The sequence below is a fragment of the Falco cherrug genome, chromosome 6 (assembly GCF_023634085.1).
Source record: "Falco cherrug isolate bFalChe1 chromosome 6, bFalChe1.pri, whole genome shotgun sequence".
Classification (NCBI taxonomy): domain Eukaryota; kingdom Metazoa; phylum Chordata; class Aves; order Falconiformes; family Falconidae; genus Falco; species Falco cherrug.
The window spans coordinates 39,691,384-39,715,172 of NC_073702.1; the positions used below are offsets into that span (position 1 = coordinate 39,691,384).

General features: G+C 36.2%; 1 protein-coding gene across 1 annotated transcript in view; it reads left to right on the forward strand.

Moving 5' to 3' along the window:
* The window catches only part of PDE10A (phosphodiesterase 10A), a 194,381-nt gene that overhangs the window by 141,886 nt on the left and 28,706 nt on the right, over positions 1–23,789 (forward strand). Inside the window, exons 6-15 of the mRNA XM_005443108.4 lie at positions 2,277–2,417; positions 4,906–5,061; positions 7,727–7,777; positions 9,698–9,756; positions 11,998–12,049; positions 15,597–15,739; positions 17,932–18,024; positions 18,651–18,837; positions 20,293–20,435; positions 22,453–22,536. Coding sequence (XP_005443165.2) covers positions 2,277–2,417; positions 4,906–5,061; positions 7,727–7,777; positions 9,698–9,756; positions 11,998–12,049; positions 15,597–15,739; positions 17,932–18,024; positions 18,651–18,837; positions 20,293–20,435; positions 22,453–22,536 — 1,109 coding nt within the window. The remainder of the gene's footprint in view (positions 1–2,276; positions 2,418–4,905; positions 5,062–7,726; positions 7,778–9,697; positions 9,757–11,997; positions 12,050–15,596; positions 15,740–17,931; positions 18,025–18,650; positions 18,838–20,292; positions 20,436–22,452; positions 22,537–23,789) is intronic.

Here is a 23,789-nt window from a genome sequence, read left to right on the forward strand (position 1 = left end):
TAATTGGAGTAATACAAATTTTTTATCGTAGTTTCCATCTATAAAGTGAGGACAGTGTCACTACCCGACTTACAGGAGAGTTGTAATAATGCATAGTTACAGATTGTGAGGTGCTTGGGTGCTATAGTGGTACTGACCTCATGGGTCTAGGAGAGCAAATAAGAGAACTGCCATTGATTTCATAGTGCCTAGATTTCACTTAATCTTTTTAATGAATCAGACACATAGATTTTGTTTGTTTGTTTTAGATTTTCTGGTGTGTGTTTTTCTGCAGGAAATTAAGTATGCATTTAATGGTGTAATATTTAAATATTAACAATTCCATTGCAAAGCTCCATGCTTATTGCTAAGCCTAAGCTGAAATCTTATTTGAACAAACTAGAAGCTCTTTGTTCAGTCTTTCAAGGCAATGCTGCATTCTAGCTACTGGAATCTGGAATTCCTGTGCACCTGTTTCTGTCTATTGTGCTGTTACAGAAACCGTTGTGAATGATAAACATAGGAGACAGATTAGATGTAATTAATATTAATCAACATAACCATTATTATTGCAGAAACTTGGACAAATTAACCCTCATAGCAGCCCTAATGAAAGCAAAATCTGATAGTAAAATTAATCAGTACAAAGGAGTGGCACAATATGTGGCCATTCTTACCAGGAATGTTAGTAATACATTGTGTGGTGGCACTATCATCTATCTGTGATATTATATATGTAATTAATAGTAATAAAATATAGTAATCATAATAATAATAATAATATAAAAATCTTTTAAAAATCTGTTTTCCTAGCAAGGATCTTTGCTTAAAATTATTCATCTTAATTCATATGCTTTAAGTTCCTAATTTAAAATCATATAGCTATTTAGCAGTAGAGTGAGTTACTACAAGAGCTCTCTCTGTGTACTCCTGGTCTTACAAATTTAACAGCGAAATAAATTGGATCATTGATTACAGGAAGTAAGAAAACACAATTTGTCAATAGAAGGTGAGTCTTTCAGGTCCTTTAGTTGTGCTAATATGAAGAATGTATAAGGAGGGATGGGTCAAGAAATTTAGGACATTAAACTGAAGTCTTGGAAATACAGATTTGATCCCTGCTATTCTAACACTTTGTGTAACCTTTGCCATGTCATTTATTCTTCATGTGCCTAAATTCTCGTTGTGTTTAGAGGGTAATAGCTCTGCTATGCTGAACACGGTGTGACAGTTATAAATGCTTTAAAATTTTGAGTCCTTGGGATCCTGTAGCATTAGGAGACACATAAACTAAGGGATGTGATGAGATGAAGGTAGAAAAATGAAATAGAAAATGAAACATTTTGCTTGTAAAATGAACTGTTCCTGACGATTTCATTGGAGACAGGTTGGGGTTTTCTTGTGTTTTTATGACTTTAAAATCTGTTGTCACCAACAGACTGCTACTTTGCAGGTTGTCTGAGGGGAAGAATAAAAATTTTGAAGTGACAGGGCATTGTTTTCCAGCACTCTACTGTTCCATAAAAGTTTTATTTTTCAAGCAAAAATGAATGAGATTTTAAATTTGAAGAGTTTTGGCATACAGAAGGGTTTGTAGGTTCGACCTTTATATGTGTGTTTAATTTTGGTTTTGTAAAATAATATTTGTAATCACATTCTTTCTGGTGGTGTTAACTTGTCTTTTTGTTATATAACAATTATCAGATGTTTCTGGATGAGTTTCATGATCTAAATGTCACCATACCTGATGTTTCAACAAATAAGAGAGTTTTAGGTAGGCAGCAAGTAAGATAATGTTTCTTCTAGTGTAGGGTATGAATGCTGTCACTTGGATTTCAGGAAATAGTGTTGGGAAAAATTTGAAATTACCCTTCCTTGGGGTGAGATAAACAAGACATTTAAAGATTATCTCTACTTTTTGAGTATTATCTATTGAAATAAATAAGTGCATCCTAGAAAAAAAATATCTTTCTCTTATAAGGTAATATTTTCATCTGCGAGTCTTATGTTCAAAATAAACGCAATCCAACTGTGATATAAGCAATGAGTGGCTTCAGCAGAAGAGTTATCCACTGCCTGAAGGGTGACTTTAGACTAGGATTTACTAAGATTTCAAACCAGTTAAGTGGAGTTTATCCAACTACTGTTCATTGTCAAAAGCTGTGTTTTTCTACATTATCTACTTAATCCTTTACACTACATAGGTAGCACAGTAACTCTGCAAAAGTAACCATGCTTTCTAATTGGATTTTTTTTCTTTTTTTTTTTCTTTTTTTTTTCTCTCTCCTTCTGACCAGAGTCTGTGTGTATTTACACCACCAGGAGCTAAAGAAGGACAACCACGGCTCATTCCTGCAGGGCCCATTGCACATGGCACTACAGTATCTGCTTATGTAGCCAGATCCAGAAAAACGTTGTTAGTAGAAGATATTTTGGGGGTAAAAAGCTTTCCTTTTTTAATGAGATGATTACAGCATGTTCCTAGAATGACTGTTTTGATTCTGAAATGTTTATTGAGATGGATCTGTAATGATAGAATTTACATCTGTCTTGCTACCAAGAGAATAAATTTGAATTTGGATTAGCTTGATGGAATCATTTCAGAACATCTCTTTTATTCTTAACTTTAAAGATCTTTTTTTTCTTTTAACATTTTTTTCATTGTCAGATAAGGGAAGTAATGGTACCATAGTCACTTGGAGATTAAAAAAAAAATAAAAAATCAGTCAAAACTGCTGTCCTTCTGGTCTTGAAATACAACTTCTGCATAGTCAATCAAAGTTTGATTTAATTATAATGCAGGGTGCACACTGACAAGAATGTCAACCAGAATTCTGTTTATTAGACAGGTTTTTGATCTCTGCTTACACCAACACAAAGCTGGAATTCTTATACTATAATAGTAGACCTACATGAAAGGCACACTAATGTAACAGATATCAAAATTCAGGCCTTTTTCCATGAAAGGTTTCAGAAAATCCTAAAGTCATATTCTGATAATTCTTGGCACTCTGCACATCTGTCTTTTTTACTTTTTTGAAAAACTTCATCCTCTAGTCACACCTATGCAATTGTATGAAGCTGTTATTTAAACTGTACTTTATGAGAGGGTTTTATGCCCAACTGGTTATGAGAACATCAAGGAAATTTAAATTCTCTTCTCTCTTCAGTGTTTTCTATCCTTTTGAGGTCTGTCCAGAATAACAATCTTTGGATACTGTGGCCAAAATTGGATATTGCTGTCTCTATTTTAAAAATATTTGTTAAAAAATGTATGACCTTTATTGAGCAAACCCGGGCTGTAAACAAAATACCAAATGCCTAATGTGAGTACACTTAAACAGAACCACAAAAACAAAAGGCAGAAGCTGCTTTCCCTGTAGTAACAATAAATGCTTTCTATGCACCCTGGACTATAAGATTTTATACATTAGGTTTTTTTCAGACACATGTAGGGCTTAATTTGTTACTGGTGATTTCCAATTAATATAATGATATCCTTTAATGCTTGTTATATGTTGTATGTATATATATATGTTGTATGTATTGATGTATTGTGATTTACATTCACAATAAATTCGGGAGGTGGGGGGAGTGGGGAGGAGTTTTGAACTTTGTTTGTTGGTTTACAGTATCAGTGGATTATTGGCTGAGCAGGGAGATTCATTTTGGTGACATGATTTGCATTTGTGTGATTTTAGGAGCATCACAACAGTGAAAGGGAAGCACTTGCAGATAGATTTTCCAGCCATTTTTTTTTGGGGGGGGAGGACAGAATTAAAAAGTGAAAGCAGGAGGCTCCTGGGTTTTTTTGCTCCTGAAGCAAAGTGTTCCCCACTCATTCTTGTTTGTCATTTGTTCCTAGCCTTTCACATTGATTGTCATCTTAGTAAATAGGTAGAGATTACTTGATGTTTTCTTTGAGAAAGGAGCGATTTTGATCAGCCTTGAAGGAGATTCTGTTTTTCCTAAGCACAGCCTGCAGGGAACATCTGGTACAAATCAAGTACTGAAGGGCCAATGTGCAAAGAAGTGGGTCTCAAATACTTTGCATCTGCTATTTACTGCCTTATCAATTGCAATATCCAGGTGGTTTCTCAGGTCTTTGTGGATTTTCCTACATGGGGAACCAAAGCTATAAAGCCTTGGACATTCCCTATGTAGATTAAAAGTTACGCATTTGGACCTTTTATTAGCAGCTGGTAGGTTAATTTTAACATTTATTCCTATAACTTCTGCACTGGTTTATTCAGGATGTATAAGCAAGGGAAGGAGGAAGATTCTTACTCTCATGCATACGTTTTTGGAAACACAATTTTCTCCTCAGGAGTTGGTTGAGGATTATAACTCAGTATAACCTAAAGCCTTAGCCTCAGGTTTTGATTTTTGTTCCCTTGCAAGTGCTGCTGTCTGCTTCGTAGCACTGAAATCTGAGCAGTCCACTTGATGATTACAAATGCTTTCTCGTTTTGTTTTGGTTTTTTTTTGTGTGTGTTTTTTTTTTGGGGGGGGGGTGTGTGTGGGGGCGTGGGCGTGGGAGGAGCCGGGGGTTAGTGTTGTTTGTCCAGGTTTTTACTTAATCTGGACCGGTATTAGCAATGAAGTGACGGTTTTGCTGCCTGTGACATTATAGAAAATGTATTATAAAAACAGACCTAAAGCTGGGTCTAATATCACAGCTAGTCCAGACTTTACATCAGTAACCTTATTAATACATGTGAAGTAATGCTGAGACTTTTTTTGTTGCATTGTTTTAGTAGACGTCTTAATACTGTGTGTAAATTATGCTGAGAGATATGAGTTTTAGTGAATTTTATCATTTTCCTGCAGATCTGATGAGCCAGGAGAGGGACGAAAATGTCAGTGTATCTTTCACATTAATGTTATGATATTTACATTTTATCAGATTATGTTTACATTTTCTAGGATGAGCGATTTCCCAAAGGTACTGGTCTGGAATCAGGGACTCGTATCCAATCTGTTCTGTGTTTGCCAATTGTCACTGCAATTGGTGATCTAATTGGTATCCTGGAGCTTTACCGTCACTGGGGCAAAGAAGCCTTCCACCTTAGTCATCAAGAGGTGAGTGAGCTCATGCCCAGCCTTTGCCCGCTTCCCCACAATGGCCAGAACTCCAGCTCTCCCCAACTTTCTTCTCTTGCTCTTGTCATGTGTATTTTACCATTTTCATAGTTTATTTTTCCTCATCAGCAAATGTTACTTATTGAAAAAAGCAGGCAGTGATGTGCATTTCAGTCACAGGAGGTAAAATTTACATATACAAGTACAGGGACACATCAAGAATCTCACCTTGTGTTCTTTTGTGGAAAAACAAGTTGAAGATTTCTTGATTATAAGCTCAGTATGGAGTTGTTAGTGAGCTTAATGCAGAGCATTTGAATGAAATGTAAGTGTAAATCAAATGTCAAACAGTATACTGTTGTTACAACGTTGCAACATGATATTTTACAGTAGGGTTCTTCTCTTGCCATGGCAAGTCTCAATGCTAGGTCTCACAGGAGTGGAAAGTGATTTTATTGTAAAACTGAAGTGAAGCAAAAGAGATTTCATATATTTGCATTCACATTCTTATGGTGCACATGCTCTCAGACACCAAGATGTATGTGTCCAGGTGGTATTTCCAAGAGTTGTGGACAAAGATGTGTGTATCCAGGTAGTCTTTCCAGGATGCTTTGCAATGGGAGGACAGAGGATGAGGGCTGGTGAGTCCTTATGTCTCCCAGTTTCTTCCTAGGTTGACAACCATCTGTTAGTTTTGAGTCAGCCTTTTCTTTAGCCTTTAGAAGCTGATGTCTTGTCTATCTAGCCTGTTCCATCTCTGTGAGTCATCAAGTTTTACTCACGGTCCTTTCTCTCCTGACCTAGTTGTCCTTGGAAACTGTGCGTAGCTGTGCTGCTGCCTGGATGACCTGCTAATCTAGGTGCCATTCGTAATGCTCTCTTCTGCTTTTTCTTTCCTTCTGATGCTTCCCCATCCAGATATTCCCATTCATAACTGTCTTACGATTTCCATGACTGATCTCTACACTGTATGATTTACTGTATTTATATAAGGTCCGTGTAGCTACATTGTCTATACAAGTCCATTTGTCAACCCAAAATTATGAGTTGTTAGCCAAGTGCAAACAAATTTGAAAATGGAGCAAATATGTCAAAGGCTTTTGCTGTATTAAAGGTGCTAGAAGTGCACCTGCATGTCTAGGTGAGGATCCTTGTTATGTCCCATCTACACACTAAGATGGTTCTCACATGAAGATGTGCCATTCATTTCTCTCAGTACCTTTCCCCAGGGAAGGGAGCCTGGACACAGAGGTTAGGACAAAATGGGGTGAGTTCTAGTCAGGTCTGTTGTCTTGATAGCAGTACAAGAAACACCATGGAGCAATTTAACTGTACTGAACAGGAATTATTCTCGTGAAATGAACAGAAAATGTGCAAACAAGAGATATTAAAGCTAGCTGTGCCAAGGAAGGAAAAACCAGCGATATTTGTCAATTGTATATTCTATTTGTCAGTAACCTAAGTAGCCTAGCATACATGGGATGCTCATATACATATATATTAGTTGGGCAGTCAGTGTCACTTCAGCCTCAGTGTCACACCTGGTATTTTTTCATTGGTAAGTAGAGGTTGTGGTGGGGGACCGGATTAATATGGCAGTGCCAGTGTCCCTGCTCACAGATCAAAGAACAGGCATTCAGGAAACCCCCAGACTTTATTAATTCTGCTGCTTACACACAATGTATTTACTTTTAAAAATTGTGCTTATTACGTTAATCAGTCTGCAACTCAGGTAGGTCTTAGACATGCATTGTTCTGTGCAAACATGAATATTTTTGTTATATGAAATACATTCTGTAACTGAAGTTCATGAATGTTCTACTTGGAAAAGATTAACTGCTAAATAAAAGTATTTTATCAGTAAACTAAAAATGTTTTAAGGTAACTTTCTGGGTGTCCTAAAGCAGTCTTTTAATTTTCAGGTTTCAGAAAGCCTTTGGATACCATTAGCAGTTTTTATAAAATGTGTAAAGTGTGTTCTGCTTAAAAAATGTATATATAACCTTAGGAGGGTATGCAGCGGCAGACCTTTTGTACTTCTGTCCTCTGTTCCTATAAAGCTCCTGTGTGTCAAGGACAGGAGATTATGCATGGTAGCACATCTTAGTTAACTGCAGTTTACGTGACAGTTGTTCGAAATGTTGCCTGGAAACTGTCATACTTGAAATATTAGTCTTGAGCTGAGGGATCAGGTCTGGTTCTTCTGCCACCAACCAAAATGGTAGTGAAAGGAACTGCCTGTTTACAGCTGGAAATAGCTGTGGCTGAAGAGATACAGCCCCGCGAAGATGTAATGGGGTATCTTATTTCTATGGTAGATGTCTTTCAATAATGTACATAATGTAATTTTTAAAGCCCTCGGCTTATGGGATTTTTGTTTTGATGTTGTACTTCTGAGCTGATGGGTTCCCAATACTGCTTCTGAAGAGCATTGACAAGCATTTTGTTGGTACTGATTTTGGTGACTGAACGTACCTTACTAAAATTGCAACGCTTGCAAGTATACCGAGACTTACACAAAATAACTGTCTTCCCACAAATCGTTACTGCCTGCCTGTCTAAAACAGCTGTCGGTTACTTGGCAGCTGGATAGAGAAAACAAACACGTAACTGATGTGCAGTTTTCAAGGTTTCCTCAGAGTTAATTACTACTTTTTAATTTCAGGTTGCAACAGCAAATCTTGCATGGGCTTCAGTAGCAATACATCAAGTACAAGTAAGTGTGGGTGGTTTTTCATTTTCATTGTGTAGCCATTCTGCCAGAAATTGATTAGTAGGAACATGGGTTATGATCAAATTTAAGTGGAGGTCATTACTAAAACATTGATTCAAACTCCTTCTCTGCAACTGAGAAAAACACGCTAACATTTTTGGTGTTCATGGAGCTAGTTTTCCTCACTTGCAACCATGGATGAAATAAATTAAACAGTATTTTTACTAAGGGAAAAAACCTTTAACAAAGTAGATAATTGTTAAACCAGAATTATGGCAACTTGGCAGTTTTTTTTTTCTTGTAAGAAGGCACCTGCTAGACCAACTGGTTGGTTTCCTCCTGCTTTTGGTATTCATTTTGAGATTATTAGGTGTTGCTGCCTAAGCCTACTTTAAACTGCACTTGCTAGCTGCTTCGTGGTCCTGTAACTACTCCCACTAAGGATGCTTCGTGCTGTCCCTTGTTGAGTGCCAAATGAAGCTCCACACAGTGCACGCTGCTCTAGCAAACCCCAGCAGCTTTGCTAATAGGTTTTATTACTTCAGTTAATAGAAGGTGGTAATGCTGTAATGAAACATTCCATCAACTCACAGAAGATGCTAAAATAGTTTCTTCTGTCAACTCACAGGAGGGAGGTCATGATATTCTTTTGTTCAAGGTGTCTTTCATACACTTGGCAGAAGACTCGCACAAAGCTTCCTGCTTTTCTTTTCTAGCTTCTAATATTTGCCACCTTGGTGCTGGAAGTCATTGACACTGGAATGGTCATTCACCCTGGCACATTTAGGCGGAATTAGCAGGTGTAGACTATTGTAGGCTGGTAGAAATGCAATTGTATGCTGTTGTAGCTTCACTTTGTAACAATGACTCTCTTTTTAACTGAGAAGTCTTTCACACCTAACAAAACAAAACGGAGAGTTTGGTTTAAGCCTGTCCATTGGTCACTTTTGTTTCTCTCCTTTCTGCTAAGCAGAAAGCATGCCCTTCCCAAGTTTTTGTGTGAGAAGAATGCAGGAGTCTTGATCTGGCATTGGGCTGTACCTACCAGACTCAAAGCTGGGGTTTAACAAGTAGTGTATATCAAGACAATGTACCTAGTTACCTAATTATATGCAAGAGTAAGGCTTCTGTATATAGCCATCGTGTTTTGCATACTTATTTATATCTGCTTTGGACAGATAAGATACTACTAGTTCTGTGTGATATTTTGTTGTGTAAAAGGTACAGCAATAGAGGCTTCTTTTCTTTTACTGACCTCAGTGCTTGCTCTAGTAACATACAGGTGTACAGTTGTACTTTAGATATGAAGTATGCAATTAGATGAAGTAAAAACACAGTTCAAAGCTAGCTTCATCTAATACTTTGCTTCTAGAATGTAGTATGCAGACTATTTTTTGTGTTCATATTCATGCTGATTTCTCTCAAAGTTGAGCATGCGTCACCTGCTACTTAGCTTACTTAAACTTGTCTGATGTCAATCTTCAGTTGTGTCTACATGCTACTTTGCAACCTGGAAAAAAATGCTAAAAGTAAGGTAAGGAAGAAAGCAAACCAAATATTTAACATTCTCAGAAGAGCTGAGGGTCTGGATAAGGAGGTGTCTTTAAATTGGTTTCATAACCACACTCAGTGGCAGCCTTTGAGGCAGCATGAACAAATGTAACAACTAACATTTATAAAGAGACATAAGCTGTTACTTGCATTTGACTGACAGTTTTAAGTCAGCAGCTAGACAGCTAAGATTGAAGCCCAGCACACAAATCTAGCTTTTAATTTTATACAGTGCTGTAAAATATGTATATACTAGTAGTGGTATTTATTTATTTTTTTTCTACAAATTAAAGGGGTAGGCTGTGCAACCTCAGTATCCCTCTAACTTCATTGTTTTTCTGGAGCAAATGATAACATGATTTGTGCTTCTAGGTGTGCCGGGGCCTTGCCAAGCAGACTGAACTGAATGACTTCTTGCTTGATGTATCAAAGTAAGTGTGATTTGCACTATAATCTCATCAATTTATTTTGATGAGTTTTTCTAACATGGCTCTTCCACGGTTCTTTGGGCTACCACACGATTATTCTTTCCCTGCATTTTCTGGAGGCTCTGTTTTCATTTTCAAAGACTGTCACTGCATGTCGTATGTTTTCTTTTAATTTTTTACCACAGTAAATGCAGGATTAACTTGAAAACGGTAAGAGTATGAAAGCTTGGGCTTAGACTTGGAAAGTCAGTTTAGTGTCTTCGGTGTTCTACTCTTCCTTCATCCTTTTTTCTCTGTTGTTGTTATTTGCGTATTTAAATAGAAGAGATAGCCAATCAATTAAGACAAACCAAGTTTACTTTTGGTAAATCACAGTTAAGGGTGCTTAATGGTATGTTATCGAAGTAATTGGTTGAAGAATTTCTAAGTCCATCACAAAAGACTGATGATACTGTGGACAAATGAAATGTCTTGGAGTTTTGCTGTTACAAACACTTCTGTGGGTCTTGATGAACAATTCTCAAACTGATGAGATTAGAGAGAGTCCAAGATTCCTATGCCATTCCTCAGGAATGCAGGCAGTGGAGTCAACCCAGCTGGAATGGGGAGTGATACACCGCAGGGAGGAGTCTACTCCTTGCAAGCGGGCAAGCTGGTTGCATCCAGATTTTTTCCTAGCTCTTTTCCTCAGGGATAACCTTTTATTTTTTTTCCAGCTTAGGTTCAGAGCGTGTCTCCTAAAGGGCTCTCTCATCATTCCCTTGCCAGAGCTACCCACTTACTACAGTGTCTTGACAATTATGTTCGTTTCCAGAGTGCTTTTATGTTGCTAACATCTGTACTGAGCTATTTTACCAGAGATCTCTGGATTAATCTACCCAAATTAATGGGTTGAAAATTTACTTTTGTTACATAGTAGTGAGAGTGTTTCAAAGAACTTTGAAATTATTTTAATTTTTGAAGATAAAAATTATAATAAATACTGCAAATATTTAGTATGTATGTCTATAAGAATATACTTCTCATACAGCATTATCAATTGCTAGAATTGTTTAGTATTAACATAAAAGAAACCCTATGTTTTAAGCCACAAAATTTGGTATCATTTAATAGCAACTTTATGCACTTCATGTAGGTAAAGACTTGCACTAGCAAGAAAATAATTAGTTTCCTCTTAGAAATGGTCTGTACCTTTTCCTTACATGGAAAGAGCGTTTCCTATTCAGTGAGGAAATTGTTAGTATGCAATGTCACCGGGACCAGTTCTGTAACATTTTAGAAAGAGCATTATATGCAGTGCTTTACCTCTTCATGTCCCTGACAATGTAAGAGCAGTGTATTATAGGTTTCCTTTCCACTAGACACAAACAGAACTGAGCTGTGTATATGTTCAAGGCCATGGGACAATATCTTTCTATCTGCTGGGAACGTTGTAATCCGAGGGTTATTAAGACTTGGCATGTGGAAGATTTAGACTTCTTTTACTAATAAGTTTGACCTTTATCTTTCAATGTTCTTGACTGTCCTTGGACAGTTACCACTTTGCTTCTGAAACTGAAATTTTTTATTTTTATTTTTTTTAAGTCACAAGATCAGTCTGTTTCTGCAACTTCAACATGTCACACCAGGATTGATAGAGAAGACTCATGAAGAGTTTTATAAATTGTTGCCTTTTAAATAGTGATAAAGGTTGGATAATATGATGTGAATTTAGCTGCAATACATAGTTTCCATTAGTTCTCAATACATAGTCCTCTAAGCACAAACCTAATGAGATATTTTAAAATCATGTAGATAATACTTATTAGCAATGAAATAACTTTTTTTTTTTTGTTTTTAAATCTTTTGGATTGCTTTTCTTTTCCTTTTTACTTCTCATCCTTTTAAAATGATGAGTGTGAAAAGGGTGCCAAAGCATTTTGGTACATTTTTAGTGTTGCTCAGCAGAGCCTGTTCAATCCATGGTAGGCAATGTTTGGTGATCTTTTCCTTTCTACAGAGAAAATTCTGCATATTATAGAGAATATTCTACAATTCTGTCATTGTCATTAAAGGAACAGAGCTAGGGCCATTTCTCAATTCCTTTGTGCTATAGCAAGCCAGTCGGTGATTTTCACGGTACAGGGGTTTGTCCTCACCCATTCAGGCTCCACTGTTAAGTGGTTTTAAAACAAGAGTGCAGGACAGTCTTTTGAGAAGTGTTTGACTAAATGCCGATATTTACTGACTTCTCTTTCTCTGCAGAACGTATTTTGATAATATAGTTGCAATAGATTCTCTACTTGAACATATAATGGTAAGTTGTCTTTTTCACTTCTAAGTTTATTAGTCTTAGTTATTAAAGCCCTTCATTCTCCTTTCCTTGAAATAAGACATTACATCATTGAAAAATAGAAGCTGTTTATAATGGACATGTATTACAAACAGTAGTAACATCTCTGGATGGAAGAAGATGGCAAAGGTCGGTTTGCTTTTTTTCATTCTCACAACTTCATTTCACAGCTTTCGTAAGTGACGAAACGTGATGATCTCTGAAATAAAAAGTTACTGTGTTTTAGAGAAGCTTTAAAAATTGTAACAGAAAGGCTTCTGTTTTTATTTCAACTTGTTGTATTAATTCTTTTTTCATAAATTCTATTTGCTACATGCTGCAAAACACTCCTGAGGAAGTTATTGTCTGTAGGAAGGACTAGAGGTCAAACATTACTCCTAGGGCATTTCTTCCATTTGCTGAATGCAATATGCAAGTCATGACATCCCTTTTGCTTTGCAGAAGTATTTACACCAATAACAAGAGTGACAGAGTCAGTCAGTGTTTTATAAAAAAACACTAAAGCCAAGTCCATTGAAATAACTAATCAATGGCTTGAAGTACAGTTCAGAAACAGATTATAATTTTCTGAATCAAGCTTGAATTCAGAATTATTTCCTGAACAGTGTTTACAAATACATATGGACTGGTTGTTCGTAGCACATTTTGAGTGTTTGATATATGAATTCTGCTATTTAGATTTAAGCACATTCATTGTGCTTGCATGCTGCAGTTCTTTTTCCTGAATGTAAATCTTAATCGGGTCTGTGATACCATTGTTTCAATTTGTGTAGACAAAAAATTACTCTCCAACAATACTCTGGTACTTACTCCGATCTTCAAAGCTATATTCATGGCTAGACTATTCAAAGACAACAAACTTAGAATATAAACAACATTAAAGTGGTTTTATTTAGAAACTTGAATTAGTAATGGAAAATATTCTGCAGTGTTTTTCTTAGTCTAGTTAGTACACAGTCAAGAATTCTGCACATAGGACACGTTCCTGAACATTGACTTTTTCAATTTAAATGAACTGCTTAAAAATAGCTTAACATTTAAAAGAGCTCGTGTAATATAACATATGGCATTAAGAACAAATATTGATATTCTTTCCTGTTCTTCCGTATGAAGAGAGGTCTGGTGGAAAACACAATGGGCAGTAAAATATGCTTACTCTTTCATCTCCTTTTCCAACACTTGTCTACATCACGATTCTGCATTTTAACCTGCGTAGATGTTTCATATTTAGCTTCCTTTATAAACTGTAGCAGTTGACTGTTTCTTGGGCCAATTAATTAAATTACATGTTTGGACATTTATTGCCATTTTATGGGAGCGTGATTTTTATCGTTATGTGACTTATTCTGTGTCTCTTAGTGATGAAAGAGTGGAACTCAATTTCACCTCACTACTTCACCCTTTAGTGATTGCATTTAAAGTTTTATTTGTTCCTGTAATAATAAAGAAAAAAGTACAGGGATTTTAGCATTCTTTTGATTTTTATTTTCATTAAAATCACTCAGTTAGTGGCATAAGGGTGTTTTTGAGTATAAATACAAGGAGGGGAAGCAGAAGTTCAAATTGTCTTGCAAATTTTCTTACAATATATTTGAGTACTAGCAAGCTGCCCAAAAGGTGGTTGCTGGCCTTCATATTGATGGTGCAGAACATACCTTTTGTATTGATACTCTCTTTCAGCCATTGGCCTGGATTTGAGCTAGGGCTTCAGAGAAGTAAGACTTTCTTATCCCATTAAATTTTTCACTCAATTAGTAGTGTTTAAACAGTTATTTTTGAAAAGCATGAGTCATGATCAAGGTAAGTTCTTGAGTCATGTGAATTAGAACACAAACATTTAATTGTATAAATTGAAGGACTCCTTGCTGTTGATTTTATAAAGAAATGTAATACACTTTCTGAACAGGTGTAGAGAAGCATGTACTGAGCACCTTGTCCTTTTTGGCACAGTTTGCATTCACTCCAGTTTGAGCAAAGGAAAATATGGTGCGAGTGGTCAAGATGTTTGAACTTCTTAATGCTCTAAAGTGGGAAATACTTCACAAAAGTTACCTCTTAACTTGCAGTCTCCCTGACATCCTACTGCTCTGATGAAGCAAAAATGGAGTAGAAAGTGACATAATCTTTCCAGCCATAGATTCTGTTGGTACGGGAAGGCCCTCCAAGCTCTGTAGAGTTGGCCTAGATCATTTCTGTGCAGTCCCCATTTCACAGCTCATATGGCATGGGATTAGTCTCCCGACTAATGGTTTATAGTCTCATAGGTTTTTTTCTGTGAAGGTTTAATGTTTATCTCTTTGCATTAGTGTGAAATGAAATATTTTAGGGTTTTGTTTTTATTTTTGAAAGACAAGAGAGGAGGAGGGGGAAGTTAATTCATCCATGTGGAAGTCTTGAGAATTCTTAAGATGTGACCTGCACACCAAGATGTAGTTATAGCTATTATATACAATTTTAAAAAGTTGAGCAAGATCCACCTGAGATCATGCTCTACCATGCAGTTACTATACTTTCTGAACAGGTAAGAAACATAGGACATGTATCTGAATTGGATAGAGCAGATCCTTGCACCTGACTATACAGCATCTTAAGTTAACACAGTAATCCTTGTTCAACTTTGGTTCGCTCTTCCTCTTGTTCTCAGAAAGTCCATTGTATGTCTGAGCAACATTTCAGTGAAGAGCTGCTGTGTTCCTGGGACCAGATTCTGTTCTGACAATCAGTACTGGCTGGCAGTTAGTTTTGCTACAATAAAACTAGTTGGTTCAAAGCATGAAAGAGACTGTGCAAGTCTATGGTACTGTCTTGACTGTGGGTGATGCCATGTGGGCTTTTGTTAGTTCATGCAGAACTATTAAGCCTCAGCTTTTGTGCAAGAACTGTCCCCAGCTTCAGGAGGCTGCAGCCATTTCCTGGACCGCTGCACAGGGCAATCCATAAGGACACTTCCAATAGTCCCTGTTTGTTCATTGTTATGTATTACAGGTGCATTTAGCTTTTTAAGAAACAAACACTAGCCTCTCTGTTATGTCTTCTTTTGTAGGATATTTAATAGCAATATATTTGCATGGAAGATAAAGAGAAAAAAACAAAAATATTCTTAGGTCTTGCTATATTCCATCTATATAAAATCAGGTAAAGGTGAATAATATCCAGACGCAGAGGGAGGAAAGGTACCATTTTGAAAAGCATCCCTTGTACTTGAAAAAGAGTGTAGTAGGAAAGCCTTTTTTCTTTTAGCAAACATTCAAGCCTTTAAAGATATTCTTGCATTTCTCAAAGAGAGAAACACTGTAATTTACAACAAAATACTGAATAAAAGACACATTTTCCTTTTTAGTTATATCTTTAAAGATTACTGTGAAGGTGGATGCTCCCTTAAACAGATTTTCATACTGGATGATTCCTTAAAACTTTTGTCTTCTAGGGGCTTATGTTTGTATCAGATAAATGACTGAAGGTAATCTAACTCATGACCATTAACTCTAGTTTTGGTATTTTTTGTCTATAGATATATGCAAAAAACCTGGTGAATGCAGATAGGTGTGCACTCTTCCAGGTTGACCACAAAAATAAGGAGCTGTATTCAGACCTTTTTGATATTGGAGAAGAGAATGATGGGAAACCTGTCTTCAAGAAGACCAAAGAAATAAGGTAAGAGTGCTAGCAGAAGAATGCATTTTCGTTGTAACTATGGATGTGCAGGCATTTTATTACCCAGTCTCTGTGCCTATCTGCAGGTACCCTGACAATACTTGTCATACTGTGATATCATTCCCACCAGGACCCGCCTCCAGAAGGTAGTACTTCTGGGAATGACATTGCAGTGCCATCGAAACAACGTCTCTGAAGCTATAACGTCACTCCTGGAAATGCCGTCTTCCGGAGGCGGTCCTTTTGGAAATCATGTTGGGGAAAAAACAGAGGTGTTCTGAGGTAGGTAAAGGTGCAGGTAAAGGTGCACCTAACCCGTAGTCTGCCAGTATGGGACTTTTTTTCCCCAAGAGGAATTGAAATTTGTGCAATTCAAGCACATCCAAAGCAAGGAAATCACAATTTGTACTTCTTACAGATGGATTAGGCATATGTAGAATCTAGTACGGACTCATCATTGGTTTTGAAAACTTCAAGTCCAGTAATTTAGTTTTACTTACTCTTATGTGAATTTAGAGTATTTTCAAACTTTTAAATAATTGTGATTTTGAAGTATGCTTGAAGTGGTGAATTTGAAAATGTATATGGACTTGTAATGAATACATAGGGTTCTCTGTCTAAAATTGATATGTATTTCTGCTTTGTGTCACAAGTACATAATTTTTACCCATACAGACATTTTTTTAATGAAAGAGGCAAAACAACAAAGTCATTATAATGTTTTCCACTTTTCAAAAATTGTGAATCCTTAGTAGATACAGATTTTCAAAGACACGCACAGGTTTTAAACATGCAGCTTCGTAAAAAGAAAGAAATGTATAACTTAATATTCTGCACTAAAATTTTGTTAAAATACTTAGCATAGATTTTATCAGATTTTTTTTAATTTCCTCATACTTTAAAGTTCTGGGCCAATACGAGGTGTGGTTCATATCTTCACTTGAACTCCTTTAGACAAACTTACTCCCACTTACTACATTGTCTAAATGAGAATGGAAGGAGTCAAAAAATTGGTGCAATTTACATACTGACAAGCAAGGAGGTGGTGTAAATTAAAGAAGGTGGCTTGCTTTAACATACGCTTTCATACTCCTTGTTAATCGCTTTTCTTGCTTATATCTTTCTGTCTTCTCTGTATGAAAATTACTGAAATGTTGACTTTGAGTGCAAGGGTGTGAGCCGTTTCTCAGGTGCTGTGTACTGAAAGAGAAGTACAACTCAAATATCTGTAAGAAAGTGACACTGAGTCAGTCAGTAATCAGGAAGGAGCTTTAAGTTGGTGTGATGTACCTATCACAAGAAGCAGCAGAAAAAAACAAAAACTTAAAATCAGGTGTGCAGGGTGAAATCCTGTCAGCTTTGTCAGTGACTTCTGTGGGGGCGGGATACTAGCTGGGTACATTTAAATTTGAAAGTGTTCCACATGTGATCCTGTCTACTTATTTTTCTCCACAAATTCTTTTGTGCTTATATGTCATAACTGTTTTATGTCAAGAATTTGTTCTATGTCAAAGAATTAAAAATTTCCTTGCAAGACAGATATTTTTTTTTTTTTCTGATTTAGCTCCAGAATATATTTGTTGTGTTTAACTTTGTTGTGGTGATTAAGGGGTGCAGTTTGTACCATGGCATTTTTAGCGTTTCATGAGACGAAACAAGATGATTATTCTGGTGTACGTGGCAAATGTGTATAATATTTAGCTTTGAAGTCTCCACTGGTCTTTTTCCAAGTTTATTTTACCAAATCCACCTGCCCTTCCTGAAGAAACAAGCTCCATATTGCATATGATGTGTCTAAAGAAACAATGAGTACCTAAAAGTGATGATAATTTCGATAGCTTGTAAAGGTAAACACAAGTCTCAGGTTCTGTACAACTGTCATGTTTACTCGGCATAACCCCCAGGGTTATAGAAGACTTTGCATTTTTGTCACTAAAATGGTCATATTGTGGCATTTTTTGTATTAAACTATGTAGTTATGTAAAATCTTTTCAAAAGTATCTGTTAGTATGTGCTTTTGTATTTTATTACTTACTATTAGTTATTCTCTTATAAGGTTTTTCTCCTAAAAGCATTGAACTGACGCTGGTTGTGAACAAATATCCCTTGCTGTGCCCAAGACAGACTCCACTGGAAAAATATCTTTCCAGGTAGATCATGTTGTGGCTTATGCACATCTTTATTTTCTGCAGATTTTCTATAGAAAAAGGAATAGCTGGTCAAGTGGCAAGAACAGGAGAAGTCCTTAACATCCCTGATGCCTATGCAGATCCACGCTTTAACAGGTAGGATTTTGTTCATGAGAAGGGAAGATAGCTCACCAAAACTTTTACTTAGATTTCATATTAGGATGCAGTTGTGCAGCTGTGATCCACCGATGAGGAGACAACCTATTATCTATTTAAATACTTCAGCCATCAGAGATATTTTTAAGATACAAATAAAATGTAATATTTTTACCAAATATAAATATAATGGAGAAAAATCTAGTTATTTTTCCTGTTACAGAACTCTGCCCAGTTAGGTAGACTGCTGCTGATTTTCTTTTTTAGCCTCCCTCCAATCCGATTAGTTTCAGGGGAGAAAAAAAAAGTGTTCACTAGCAAATACCATGCTTAAGTACCTGAATATATTCCTTGATTTTATAAGTCAACTGACTGTACATTTGAGGAAGTATTCATTCTTTATCTTAAAAATGGAGACTTAAAGGATTATAAAATTCTATCTTAATATGACACAGTAGATGGAAATATTTCAGAGCTCTGGAGGTGAACTTCTGCAGATACGAATTACATGTACTTTAAAACCATTTTGTATATTGTGGATCAACATTTCTGAGAGTCAAGGAATAGATATTAATTGATAACATTAACTATTTTCTTTTTTTCCTTTCTCTTTTCTGGCTCTGCAGAGAAGTAGACCTCTACACAGGCTACACAACCAGAAATATCCTGTGCATGCCTATTGTAAGCCGTGGAAGTGTAATAGGTGTTGTGCAGATGGTGAACAAAATAAGTGGAAGTGCCTTCTCTAAAACTGATGAGAACAACTTTAAAATGTTTGCAGTCTTTTGTGCTTTAGCCTTACACTGTGCTAATGTAAGTTTTATTTAAATTTTTGTAAGCTATTGGTTATAATGGGAAGACTTGAAATCCTACTTAAGGATTTTGATGTTCTACGTTATTAAAACGATTCATAAGTTTGTTCCATTGAATTAACAAGGAAACAGAAATCATTGAATTCTTTGCTGAATAATTGTATTTCCAGAGAATGATAAGGAAACATTTGATGCTTTCTGAAATAATTGTAGCCTGGATACATCAATTTCTTGTAGCTAAACTGAGAGAGCAAGCTCTGAAATGTGAATGATACCTGTCTGTCTTCTCTTTTCCTTTAGAAATTAAAATTCTTATCTATTTTTATAAATTCAGATCACATGCTTTACAATTTTAGCTGGGGGATGGAGATGTTATGTTTTCTCTCTATTCCGTACATTTAATATTCGAAGACGTCAATTTATACATTTATATGCTGTGCTATGTACTCATAGTTGTCCATACCTCTAGGTAAGAGTGAATAGCTATTTTTGTTTTCATACCATTTATCATCACAAAAATTACTATTCTTGTATGAAGTGTAAGCAATTTAACGATCATTACTACATAAGCATAAAAATGCAATAAATGAAAGAAAAATGCAATGCAGAAGAAATGTGTCCTATTCATGACAAGTAAGATACAACACAATGCCAGTTAAGCTTGGTGATTTACATTAAGCCATTTTACCAACATTATACTGTCGATATACTGGGGCAGCAAATTTTACTAACAATTACTTAAACTTGCTCCACATGACTCAAGGCAAGTAGAAAGGCCTGCATAAAAATGAAACTTGGGACCATGCAATCACTCAAGTATGTGTGAGTTCACTCTTTTTAGATGGCAAATGTCGCCACTCAGGGCATACTGCTCCAGAGGATTATCTTTGCTATTAAAATTGTTGTGTCCTCACTTTACAAACCATGCCATGTCTGCAATTGCTATCTGAACATCTCAATAATTAACTGTACTTATTTTTCACAGTTATTGCATAGTAATGTAGGTATGATAAACGTCTCATATACTTTTTACTGTGCCTAGGTAGCAGTTATTTGTACCAATTAATGACTGAATTCATGCAGTGGCATAAAATATGAATTGTGCCATTACCAGTTTTCTTTCTGTTAGCATGCTGCAAGGGACTGAGCTCTGTTTCTAATGCCTGAGCTTTGATTTTTTATTTTTTTTTTGGACGAGCTTAGATGCAGTGAAAGATCAGCCAAGCCTTAGATGTTTACCCAAGTGAGTAGATGCCGAATGATGTGATAAAGGCCCTGTTTTCCAGAAGTACTGAATTTCATATAATCCATCACTTTTCTAATGTGTGAAGATGAGCAGCCAAAAGCACTAACGATTTTGCAGATGTGTATTTTCAGACTAATTGCTTGAATACAAGAAAGAAATGTTTCTTCCTTTATTAAAATTTTACATTAATGAATGACTTCCCTTTTTCAGATGTACCACAGAATTCGCCATTCAGAGTGTATTTACCGTGTAACGATGGAGAAGCTATCCTACCACAGTGTTTGTACAGCAGAAGAGTGGCAAAATCTCATGCACTGTACACTGCCTCCACATATTTATAAAGAAATTGAACTGTAAGTATTTTTCTCATGTAGCGACGTTGGCACCTTGTGTCATTCTGTGGAAAAGATGATGTGTCTTTTTCTTTCCCCTAGCTGTAGTGGAGCTTTGTAGGAAGCACTTTTATAATTGAACTGTCCCAAAATCATAGGGGTTTATCTCTGGCTTTCTTATACTTACTTATACTCGGTGACCTGTGAACAAAATTTATAAATCGAAGATGTAAAATAATACCTATCCTCAGGCATGGGTAGCTACAGTAGTTGGTTTAAGCATTAGTTTATATCTAAGGATGGTGGAGATGAGCTTGCTTTCTGATAGTCCCAAGTCACCAACATTTCAGAGCCAGAGAGGAGGATGAGCTGGAACATCAGTAATTAATACCAAATGCATGATCTCATCCCCTTGTATATGTTTTAGAATAAAAGATTCAGCTCGTTCCTGGGATTTTCTGGGTAGTGTGTTTCAGTTTTGGGTTGGGCGTTGGGTTTTTTTGTTTGGTTGGGGTTTTTTTTAGTGTGCATGTGTTGCGCATCTGCTTGTGTTTCTTGAAGGAGGGGAAAATGGATACAAATCTCTACACTTCCAAAGATAATTTAAGGTTATAAATCCCAAGTGCTACAGTTTAGAGCTGCAGCCTTAATTTGGATGAGGACATCCCATACAGCCTCTTAGGCTTTCTCTGAAATAATTTAGTTACTTTCAGCTCTCGAGGATCTGCTATGTGCTGAAGACATACCTCTACGTGTATTTTATCAGTCAGTCCCCGCTCAGCGCTCACACAGGGAGTCATCTCATTTTCAGTCACTGTTTCTGGCCCAGGACAATAAATTACACTGTAGTGACCAGGTGCCTAAAGTCAGAACTCTGTGATATAGAGTCACAAAATCTAAGTTGTCTTTGTGAACGTAGTCTCCGGAGCTTGCTCGCTTCTGTTAGGCACCGAATGTTGTAGCTGTGAGTGAGCAAAGTATGCAAGTGTATGCTTAACAGGGACGGGATACAGTTAGAGTTCATTACATGCTGAAGTGATTTGCTTGAACGCCAAAGTATTAGCAGCTTGCAGGATTACACCCTCATAAAGCTTATTCTTTGCAATACAATTTCTTGTGCTTTTTAGATATTATATAATCCACCTCCTCAGCAAAAAATACTTTTTCTTGCAAATATGACAGATTTCATTTTAAATTATATTAACATCCTTTAGTTCAGGCAATCCGAATACATTTAACCATTTTCCAAGCAGTTCAGCTACCTTCAGCTCTCCTGCACCTGCTGTGCTGTTCAGTATGCCACGTATGTGCAAGCGTTTAGCTGGGTTCAATGGAAAGTAAATAGAAGACTTGCAGCGCAGCAGGTGCAGGGAAAGGGGTTAATTAATAATTGAAGGACAAACAGTTCTGCTGAGTGGGTCCCTAATATTAGGCCTAAATGTTGATGTTGGGAGAGGGGAGAAGCCCTCAGCTAATGAAACAGAAAAAAATGCAGTATGAAATGTTTGGGGTTTGAATTTTGGACTCAATTTCTATTAGTCAATAAAAGTTGATATTTTTTTTCCCCCCTCTCTATCAAAATTAGAGCAAGTCTCACTGAATTAATGATAGAAATTATTCAAAAAAAGCCGGTAAATATATTATTAAAACCACCATCTTTACAATTCCTGCGACAAAAGTCTGAAATATTTTAGAAATGCCTGTAAAACTCTCATCATCCCTGAACAAAGATTTTTGTACGTTGTTTAAGCAATGGATTCTTAAATAAAGGTTTATGTTTCTATTAACTGAAGAAAGCCAAAGGGTAACGGTTGGACTCAATGATCTTTGGGATCTTTTCCAACATAAATGATTCCATGATTCTATGTGGAGATACATTAACTGACATTGCTGGAGAATATAGCCTGTAAAGTCAGTTTTCGGTGTGTATTCAGAAAGAAGTGAGTGCTGTCAGTTACGCATTACCTACTCATTTTCACTTGCTTTTGGTAAGGATGAGAAGGTGTTTGCCCTTACTAAACTGAAACTGTCTTCTTAGATACCACTTTGATATCAGTCCCTACGAGGATGTCTGGCCTGCCATTTTTGTCTACATGGTTCATCAGTCCTGTGGGACAGCCTGGTATGAAGTACATAATTTATTGCTTTAATTCTTTTCTTTATGTGTTTATTTATTAGAAGATTTTGAGATCATTATTTTCTAATTCAAGATCTTATTTTCTTTGGAGTTTATTCACTATGTCTGGTCTGTACAGGGCTGTAATAAGCAGCTTTGGTTTCCTGTCCCAGCTTCTTGGTCTTCAGTTAATATAATTTGGGAATGGCCAGGCAAAAGAACTCATGATATCATCCTCTCAGTTGTCCTTTCAATATATAGAAGTATTGTTTAGTTCTGAGGTGAGATTGCTTTTCAGACAGAAGATGGTGAAGATATTAATTAAAAAAAAAAGCCTAAAGCTTTTTTTGAAAGACAATATGCCTCCATTTTTACTGATGTCAGACTACGGCTAAGAATAATAATAACCTTGCTCAGCACACATAGGAATATGTTTTTCTATCTAGCTGGCTCCATACATTAGATGTGTTTACATTTTTATATGTAGGTCAGAGACATTAAACACTGTTTTCTCAGCCCACATAGACTGCAAAACTAGAACATTAATAACGCTTCCCTGAGATACCCAAGAAATTATCAAAACATGGAACTTAAAAAAAGTCAAACCACAGTAACAAAGGAAAAACTGAAAATAAGGAAAAGTGATCTGTTTATGAGGGAAAAAGTCCGTGACTTGGGACTCTGGCATCTTCAGTTCAGTCCTGAGCGCAAGCGTAATATTCCATTTTCACCCTGGGCAGCTCAGATTAGGTACTTCAGAAAATTTTACCAGATATATAATTTGTGCCTGAATTTCTCATCTGTAAATGATAAGTATTCAGCTTTTCTTTCAAAGGAACATAGGTAGGTAAAGTCTGTTAAAGATTGTGCAGAGCTTTGGTACTATTGAGTATGAACTCTCTCAAGAGGTGGTTTTGATAAGCACATAAGCCAAACATCACTGTTACTTTATTACTGCTTTTTATTATTACCTTAGTGAAAATATTCTTGATCATAAATTCTTTTTGCTTGTCTATATTAATAGAAAAAAATATAAAAATCTTTAAGAAATAATCCCATAAATGCTATAGATTTGGAGATTTTCATGGATGGCAGTACTTAACAAAATATTGTTTGAAAAAGGAAGAAACAGTGAAATGTGGATTTCTGTTCATTTAGCCAAACTGGAAAAAAATCTTGAAGTCTTGGAAAAAGTAAAATCTTCTTCTTTTCACAATGTCGATATGGAGCATCTCAACTTCTTTTATTCAAAACAACTT